The sequence below is a fragment of the Halichoerus grypus genome, chromosome 2 (assembly GCF_964656455.1).
Source record: "Halichoerus grypus chromosome 2, mHalGry1.hap1.1, whole genome shotgun sequence".
NCBI lineage: Eukaryota > Metazoa > Chordata > Mammalia > Carnivora > Phocidae > Halichoerus > Halichoerus grypus.
The window spans coordinates 188,937,615-188,946,883 of NC_135713.1; the positions used below are offsets into that span (position 1 = coordinate 188,937,615).

The 9,269-nt window shown below is 52.2% G+C and overlaps 1 protein-coding gene across 1 annotated transcript; it reads right to left on the bottom strand.

The window, feature by feature from the left end:
• Positions 1-772: 772 nt before the first annotated feature.
• On the bottom strand, positions 773-7,425 carry KRT32 (keratin 32). Its single transcript, XM_036069199.2, has 7 exons — positions 6,961-7,425; positions 6,198-6,280; positions 5,878-6,034; positions 4,432-4,593; positions 4,224-4,349; positions 3,330-3,550; positions 773-1,161 (listed from the first exon to the last, which is right to left on the bottom strand). The coding sequence occupies exons 1-7, from the start codon at positions 7,423-7,425 to the stop codon at positions 1,032-1,034; spliced, it is 1,344 nt and encodes a 447-aa protein (XP_035925092.1). The 3' UTR covers positions 773-1,031.
• Positions 7,426-9,269: the final 1,844 nt, after the last annotated feature.

Genomic DNA, 9,269 nt, shown 5'->3' on the forward strand with positions numbered 1-9,269 from the left:
AGGAAGAGTGGGGTCTTTCACACCCTGGCCTCAGCCCCCTCTCCAATCCTCGGCATCTGGACAGCGGGGATCCCTTGCATTTTTTTGTAGCCCCTGTACCCAGCTGTAGTTTGCAAATATGAGGACTCAGAATTATGAATTGCTTGAATATCCCTGGGGCCTAACAGCCTATACTGAGTCCTGGGTCTACTTCTTACTAGTTGTGTGACCTTGGGCAAGTTTCTTAACCTCTCTGGGTCTCAGCTTCCTCATTTACAAAAAGAAAATAATGGTATCTTTCTCACAGATTGTCGCAAGGTGTAAATGGGGCATTAACAAAATGTCTGGAGGACTACCCAGGGCTTAGCCAGCCCCTAATGCCAAATCTGCACGTAGGAGGCCATTAGTGAAGGTTATTTGAATGAATGAATGAATGATCCCATTGTACCAGTTGTAATGAGGTGGAGGGGTGGGGTTATAACAGTATTATTCTCAATTACAGTAGTTTGGCCTAGGTTTCTGGCATAATTATCTCCCTCTTCTCTTTATTCTTTTATTACTTGGCTCTGGACCGATTGCCTGGCTTTAACTAGTTTATGGCATGCAGGACTTTCTAGCGAGTGCCTCCCAAGCCTCTGTGGAAACAGACGGGGCATAAAAATAAATATAGAATTTGGGCACATTCCTCTTGAGCCCAACTGAGTAGAGCTGGCTGGTGGATACAGCAACAAAGCGACAAACAGAGAAAGATATGCTTGCAGGGCCACTGGATGGGGCTTTATTTTCCAGTTAAAAGAATATGTTCTTGAGGCAGAAGAGACAACCAGAAACATCAGCAAAGAGAGTAATGGGCAGGTGGAAGTGAGAAGCATCTTCTAAGAAGTGGGGGCTAGGGCGCCCCCTGCAGATCAGAGCATGTTGCACGCAGCTCACCTCCCAGGGCAGCTGCTGGAGGGCTTCCTTGCTGGCCCCTGACCGTGGTCAGACTCTGCCTGAGAAGGCTCCAGGCACCCAGCTCGGGTCTCTCCAGGATCCATCGATGCTGAGGGACTTCAGTAGCGGCCCGGAGGGCAGGGCACACAAGGCACGCAGACGGTGCGGGGCACACAGATGGTGCGGGGCATGCTGGGGGAAGGTGCACAAGGGGGACAGGAGGGAGTGGAGCATGGGTTACAGGGCAACCTGTGGAAGAAAGGCACGTGGGGCAGGATTAGAAAAAAGTCCAACTCAGCAACACGTGCCGTGGTTCTGCCCCCCAGACGCCTCTCAAACTCACCCACTGCTCACCTTCTCCACTCAGCCTCCCTAGTCCCACCTCCATCACCTTTGCCTGTATGACCCCAGTGGCCCCCTTACTGGTCTCCCCAGCCCCTCTCTTGCCCCTCCTAACCACTATCAACTTCGAGGGCAGAGCGATCTTCTACAACACAAATAGAAGCATGCCCCTCCCTGCCTAAAACCTTCAGTGATTCCACATGGCCATGATGAAGAACAGCTTCGAACTTCAACTCAACTGTCACATCCTCCTTGAGGCCCTCCCTGATCTCTCTGTATCAAGTCCCCCAGGGGTACCCTGTGCCTCCTCCCAGAGTGATTGGTGGTTATTCTGTCACGGTCCGTTTCCCCATTAAACAGTGAGGTCAGCAGCCACATATGAATGCGAACCCTGCAAACCCGGCCAGGAGCAGGCGTGTCATAAGAGTGTTGTTGACTAAGAGGAACTAAGTAATTCATACAGAAGGAATACATGGCAAAAGGAGAAAGGATGATCTCAGAGACCGACAGGTGTGGGCTCAAAACCAGAAACAACACCCTGGACAGTAGATGGGAGCCAAATAGCCCAGAAACTGGACAGGTGCCCAGGGACCACATCCAGCCTGAAATATGTTTCATATGGACGGCACTGTATTTTTTTTAATTTGTTGAAGATACTTAAAAATCAGAAGAATTTAATATTTAAAAGACATCCAGATCCCCAGCTTCTCTTGAACAATCAAAAGACCCAACCGTACTGGATCTGCATCTCACACGGTAGAAACAGCCTTGGGGGGTGGGGGCAGTGCCCTCATTGGACTAGGCATAGCTCTCTGGTCCTCCACAGCCCCACAGTGAGCCGTGTCACTCATGCACGTTAACAGCCTGCTCCTTGAAGAGTATTTAACTTTGCAACTCTTGCCCCGGAGGGTGAGAGCGAATGACAGAAAAGCAAGGCTGAATGCTGAATAAGAAACTGCCTGCAACAGCAATCAGCCCACCAGGTGTCCACTGTCCTGAGGTGTCCTGCGCCCAGGTGACCACCAGGCCCTACTGAGCCTATCTGCACTGCCCAGCTTCCAACCCTCCCCACTGCTTACCCAGACCATGGCCATGGCCTCCTGAACACGTTCCTTGCCTGGACCCTCCTCCCTCTACTCTGTCCTTCCTGCAGCCATCCGTACCATCTTCCTAAAGAGCAGCTTTGAGCTTTCACGGACTCAGTCAAGAAACATCACTGAGCATTTACTATGTGCCAGGTGCAGGAGATAAAAAGAATTTATAATGTCTCTGAGTTCTAGGTGTTTACCATCTCACTGGGGAGATAGGCAGTTGAGCAAATTCTATCATTTCCTCCCCCCCCAAAAAAATTAGACTTTTCAATTGCCTATGAAATAAGGTCCTCCTGGGTGCCTGGGTGGCTCAGTCGTTAAGCGTCTGCCTTTGGCTCAGGTCATGATCCCAGGGTCCTGGGATCGAGTCCCACATCGGGCTCCCTCCTCGAGGGGAAGCCTGCTTCTCCCTCTCCCACTCCCGCTGCTTGTGTTCCTGCTCTCACTATCTCTGTCTCTGTTAAATAAATAAATAAAATCTTTAAAAAAAAAAAAAGAAAGAAAGAAATAAGGTCCTCCCTCCCCAGCATGGCCTTCATGGTTTTCAGGGATGGGCCTCACCAATCTTTCCTGTCCTCCTTCCCACCACAGCTTGATCACACTAAGCTACCCGTGTCCTCCCAAGTGCAGAAAACCTTTCCCCCAAGTATGAACTCCAGTTGCTTGCCTGTCTCCCTAAACAGATGGAAACAACCTGAGAGCAGAGGCCTTGTCACCATCTAGCCCCACGTCCCCCATGGTGCCCCGCACCTGGGAAGCCCTTGGAAGGAGTTTGCTGACACAGAAAGGAACACAATGGTCTCCCCAATGGGCCAGGTTTGGGATGGCAGCATGAACACCTGCCTGACTTTCTTTGGGTCATAGCAGCTTTCCAACTGCTTCTTAATCATGAGAGGGCTCTAACTCATGGGTAGGCCCAGTTGCTTCCCATGGCCTCCTCCAATCCTTGCCTGCATCTATACAGCCCCAGCGGGGCCCACTCACTTGCAGTCCTCGCTCTCCAGCAGGCCCCGGTACGTGGCGATCTCTGACTCCAGCCGGGCCTTGACGTCCAGCAGCACCTTGTACTCCTGGTTCTGCCGCTCCAGGTCACACCTGATCTCAGCCAGCTGGGCCTCCACGTTGCTGATCAGGCACTGCATCTGGGCCAGCTGGGAGCCATAACGGGCCTCGGTCTCCGCCAGGGTGGATTCCAGAGAGTCCCTCTAAGGCAAAGGGAAAGACAAAATAGTGGAGGAGTAGATGTATTTTCCTGGTTCAGAAAGAAGAGCTCAAGAAGAGCCACCTCTCTCTTTGGGGTTGGGAATGACCCCTCCCCACCTAAGTCACTGTGGAAACTAACCCCAAAAAGGCTGAGTGAGTTATTCAAACTTAAGCAGCTGGTCGGTATCAAGTCTAGAATTTGAACCCAGGTCCATGTGATCCTAAATCCCTTCGTCCTTCTTCATCCTCAGTCTGGCTTTACACGTTGGATCGGAGGTTCACCAGGCTCATCCCCTATGGCATTATTTAGATCCATGGTCTTCAGCCCTGGCTGCACATTAAAGTCACATGGGAGCTTTTAGAAAATCCTGGCGCCTGGGCCCCACCTCTGGAGACTATGATTTCACTCATCCAGAGAGGAACCTGAGCATGGGAAGTGTTATCACTCCAATAGGCAGCATAGGTTTGGAAGGACAGACCAAGCAGAGAACAAGTGTCCACCTGCCCCATGTCAGATGTGAGACATGCCCCTTTGATCTCTGTGCTGGGTCTGGGGAGAAACTCCCTCTAGGAGACATCAGCTGGGCAAGCAACCATGGTGGCTGAATCTGGGCCTCCTCCTCCCTCCTGGATGCCTGCACCTAAGTGCAATGCCTCCTGGGATCCAGGACCCACCAGGCTGTGCTGGGCCTGCAGCTCGATCTCCAGCGTGTTGACAGTTCGTCTCAGATCAATGATGTCTGACTGGTAACTCTGAAGCTGCTCGGAGCTCGTGGCCACCTGCTGATTAAGCTCCTCCATCTGCAATGGGGGAGACAGAAGAAGGGCAGGAGTACCTTCTCAGGGACACTAGGGAGGCCGGCCCCACCTGCGAGAGGCCCACCTGTGTGTTGAACCATTCCTCCACGTCCCTGAGGTTGGTCTCCACCACAGTCTCATACTGGCACCGCATCTCCTCCAGCAGCCTGTTCAGGTCCACGGGGGGTGCAGCGTCTACCTCAACGTTAAGGCGGTCCCCCAGCTGGTATCGGAGGGCACTGACTTCCTGAAAAGGCACAAGCATGAAGTCACATGGTCACCACCCCAGGGAGACATAAAATGATGGAACAAAAGATGCTAAGATGTCTATGTCAGAGGGGCCCTTTGAGGATTGCAGTCCACTCTGCAGCGTGCCCTGTGGTCTTCCAGCTCCGGCCGGACACTCCCATAAGGGCAGAAGAACCCCATCGCTCTTCCTGTCACTTTGGCAGAAGCCGAGAGCAACGTCGGGATTTGTTTGATCTCCTTGGGCTACAAAGGGAAACCCGTGCCCCTGCATTCCCAGCCACCCTCCCAGCCCGTGTTCATCTGGGACGGAGGGCAGCAGGAGTCTGGCTTTACTTGGTTCAAGGCCCGAGTGGAGCAGGCGCCTCCCTAGGCTTGGCTGCCAAGGAGAGAAAGTTGTCTCGGAGGCTGCCCCGGGGTGTGTGATGATGCCTCATCATTGGCCTCCCAGTGCGATTCCCAGCTCACTGATTTAAATAGGATGAGTCAGCTACCTTAGGGCACTGAGTGAGTATGCGGTAACTGATTGTTACTTTACATTTAAGCCTAAGGAAACCCAGCCAGGATTCAGAGACCCTTGTTCTTTCAAATCCCAAGTCAAGGGGTTGAGAGTCAACTGAGAGAGGGGGGTGGGCGGGGAGACACCAGAGCTCTGGTGGGCTTTGCAGCACACGGGTGCCCAGGGTGGAGGAATCACCCTCCGAGGACCTGCAGGAGATGAGGGGGGATATCAGAAAATAAAGACCTGTGACTTTTATATCAAGTATATTATATGCAAACAGGAGAGTGGAAGAACAGGGTGGGGACAGAAAAAAGAAAGCCACCGCACTCGACCCTCCCTTGGAAGGATGGGGGTCACCCCAACAGCCAAGCCTGGCAGAGATGGACAGGCCATTGCATGCGAGTTCTGGAACACAACCCCCTCAGGCCGTCAGGTACCACTACAGCCCCAGAATGTTTTCTCAATGCTTGCATGAGAAAAACACGTGCAGTCACCGCAAGCATCTGGCAGTCACAAAAGACCACGATGCAGAAGAGAAGGTTGCTCGCCTCTCTGAGCCCGGACCAAGTGACAGGTGTTTCACACCCCTGGACTCCCTTAAAGCTCACAGCAGCCTGTGTGATAGTGCCACTCTGTTTTACAGACGAGGAGCCTCAGAAAGGTTCAGTAAATTGGGCAAGTCCCAGAAACATTACATGGCACCCCTGGGAATTTCAACCCCAAAACCTCACATTCTTCCCACTCAGCTTCCCAGGGCCACGTCAGCTTGACTTTAGGGCTCACCTGCTCATGGTTCTTCTTGAGGCACAGCAGCTCCTCCTTCAGGGACTCCACCTGGGCCTCCAGGTCGGCCTTGCACAGGGTCAGCTCGTCCAGGATCCGGCGCAGGCCATTCGTGTCGGCCTCCACCAGCTGCCGCATGGACAGCTCCGTCTCGTACCTGTGCAAGGGCAGGGTCAGCAGCTGAGCGCTGGTGCTGAACACAGAAATCAGGGAAGCCCTGGAAATGCGGGGGCTTCTCCAGCCCTCTCTGAAACTAATGGAGAGCTGCCCCCAAAGATGTGCAGGGAGAGGAGGCGCCCCCATCCCCCGGCCAAACTCACTTGGTCCTGAAGTCGTCCACAGCAAGCTTGGCGTTATCAATGTGCATGACCATCCTGGCATTCTCTGCCTTGGTGCACAGAACCTGGGGGCCAATGCACAAGAGGGGGTTAATTCAGGACAAGAAAAAGGAGAAAGAACCCAAATGAGAAGCCAGTAGCTGAGAGGGCTCAGCAGCCTGGGAATCATCCTTGCAGAAGCCCCTCTTCCCTAGAGCCCTGGGGAATAGTTGGTGAACTGCTAGTCCTTGGAAAACATGGGATTTATTTTTTAAGCACCTAGGTCTTCATAAATCCAACTGCCCCATTTGGTTGCAATGAACAATGTGGAAAGAAAGAATCCCATTAAGTCTGAAGTCATTCATGGGACAGACAGAGCCTTAACAACCACTAACATTTACTGAAAACTCACCATGTACCAGAGGTTGTGTTAAACACTTCACCTGCCTCGATTCGTGGAATCCTGTGACAGCCCCACCAGGTGAGAACTCTTATTATCCCCAGTTTACAGATGAGGAAACTGAGGTCTAGGGAAGGGCAGGGCCCTCCCAAAGTCATGCAGCAGTAGAATGGAGACTAAATCCCAGACTTCTTCCATGTTAAGGGCTCTAGCTGAACGCTCAACTTAGGAGCTAATCCTATGCTCTAGGGAAGTCTCTTTCCCCTGAATGTGGCTTAATGAATTAACAAGATTCAAATCTGGAATGCTAGCTCTTCTGCTCTTCTGGTTGCCTTCCCAGTGAGTCTGTTCACTACTTGCCCTCACCTTCTGCTGGAGCTCCTCAATGGTCCTGAAATAAGACTGGTAGTCAGGACACACGGTGGCCACTTGAGACTGGCATGCCTCTTGGATCTTGCTCTCCAGCTCTGCGTTCTCCCGCTCCAGCTGGTGCACCTTCCCCAGGTAGCTGGCCAGGCGGTCATTCAGGACCTGCATGGTCTCCTTCTCGTTGCCATTGAAGGAGCCCTCACAGTACCAGCTGCAGGTGCCCACAGAGCTGGAGATGCCACTGGTTGGCCGGCAGCTGCTGGGCCAGCAGGAGCCGGAGAGGTAGGTCTTGGAGAGGCAGCTGGTGGGCCGGTAGGTGGTGGGCATGCAGACAGAAGGCACGCAGGCCATGGGCTGGCAGACATAACCCAGGCACAGCTCAGGCCGGCAGCTCAGGCTGCTGGAACAGCCGGAGGAGGGCCTCGGGCAGCTCTTGATGGAAGCTGAACAGTTGGATGGCATGTCGGGGAGGTCCTTCTCAGCAGCAGTCACCTGGATTGCCAGTGTCTGCAGACCCCAACCTGCTTGGGACTTTTTATACCCCTGGAATGAGGGGGTTCGCTCTAGAAAGTCATCATGGGGTGGTGTTGATGTTGATGCTCAGCCCCAGAGGAAGCTGCTAATTAATTCATAATTGGTTTCCAATAAGGAGTTCCTTTCCCCATAAAAGAGGCGAAGCTAGTCATTTGACTAAAGCAGGACACTGGGCTCCTGTCATTGACCACCAGGGGAGAGCTTCAGGACACATCTTCAAAGGATCAGCTCGGTGTCCGGGGCCTCATTACCAGGGCGGGGCTGCCAGAGGACCACAGCACCTGGCCCTGTGCCACCAATGGTCTTGCCCACTGCACCCCCACCTGAGAAAGGCCGTGGTTCTGTGGGGCAGTAGCTGTTCCTTTTAAAGAGGGCATTTCCTGTGGGGAGAGGCCTGCCCCCCAAGGAGGAAGTATGCGGGTGCTAGAAGCTGCATGGATAGTTGCAGTGGTATAAATCCAGGGAGATAGGAAACAGAACCTCGGAGGCTTCTAAACCTGTATCATCCTCCTACCCAGGGGAAGAAGTGATGTCAGGGAAGAGAGAACAAACTCAAGACACAGACAGAAAGCCTAAGAATCAGGGGCATCTCTTCAGCTGGATGCTAGTCAGAAAGAGACGTGAGGACCCCTCTCTCAGAAAAGGAAATCAGTCTCAGGACCATCCCCGTGAGGCAGACGCTCTATCTTGACCATCTCTGGATCCTCCCTTCATTATCACTGCTCCACATACAGACGTCGAGAGTTTGAGGATTGTTTGTTGAAGGACAGGGGAGGACAGGCTGCAGCAGGCTCTATTTTTACTTTCTGCCATGCAGGGCTCATTTCGGGACCTCAGAGACGGGGAGCAGTGTGAATCAGCTCCCTTAAGAAGCGACCCTCTGCAGCCCTGGGATGAGCTAAGCCAGGAGAAGCCTTGGGCATTTCTTAAGAGAGCAACAGACAAGGGGCACCTGGGTGGTTCAGGTGATTAAGCATCCGACTCTTGATTTTGGCTCAGGTCATGATCTCAGGGTCGTGAGATTGAGCCCCGAGTTGGACTCCACACTGGGCATGGAGGCTGCTTGGGATTCTCTCTCTCCCTCTCCCTTTGTCCTCACTCCCTCTCAAAAAAAAAAAATTGGCAATAGGCAAGACCAGTGGTTTTCAGTCCTGCCTACAATACCCATGGGCTGACATATCACATGTTTAATATGTGGGGTTAGAGAGCCACTTTTTATTCATTAATCTTCTCAATATGATATTGGGGTGTAAGTACTTGTATTATTTTTTCATCTATTTCTAGAAGGGTTGGCAGAGGGCCAGGGAAGGGGAAATGCCATGTAGCCCGGTTCCCTGAAATTTGTTGCACCAACCATAAATTCCAATTCTTTTGTCTGGATTAACTATTTAGAGAAGACAGTGGCATCAGATGGAAGGAGGTTATGATGATGATACCAACTAGTTGGAATGAGACTCACTGGACCAGCCTACAAAATCATAACCAGCATTTATTGAATCTATACAAGTACCAGGCTGGGTGCTTGGCATTAATTTGCCCACTTAATCCTCACCCAAAAAACTGTAAAATAATTATTACTGTAAGAAGGTATAGCAGTGGTTCTCAAAGTGTGGCCTCCAGAAAGCAGCATCACTCAGGAACGTGCTAGAAATGCAAATTCCTCACGCCCACCCCAGACCAACTGAGTCAGAAACTCTGAGGGTGGGGCCCAGCCATCTGTGTTAAATGAGTTCTCCAGGCAGGCTTGAGAACCACTAAGGTATAGGAGGAGC

What these genes read in the sequence shown, in the direction of transcription:
- KRT32 (XM_036069199.2), bottom strand. Translation starts at nt 7,425, where the DNA reads ATGCCATCCAACTGTTCAGCTTCCATCAAGAGCTGCCCGAGGCCCTCC. An exon ending in AGGAATGGTTCAACACACAG is followed by an intron (nt 4,350 to 4,431) that starts GTGGGCCTCTCG and finishes CCCCCATTGCAG; the next exon opens with ATGGAGGAGCTTAATCAGCA. An exon ending in TGCAGGCCCAGCACAGCCTG is followed by an intron (nt 3,551 to 4,223) that starts GTGGGTCCTGGA and finishes CCTTTGCCTTAG; the next exon opens with AGGGACTCTCTGGAATCCAC.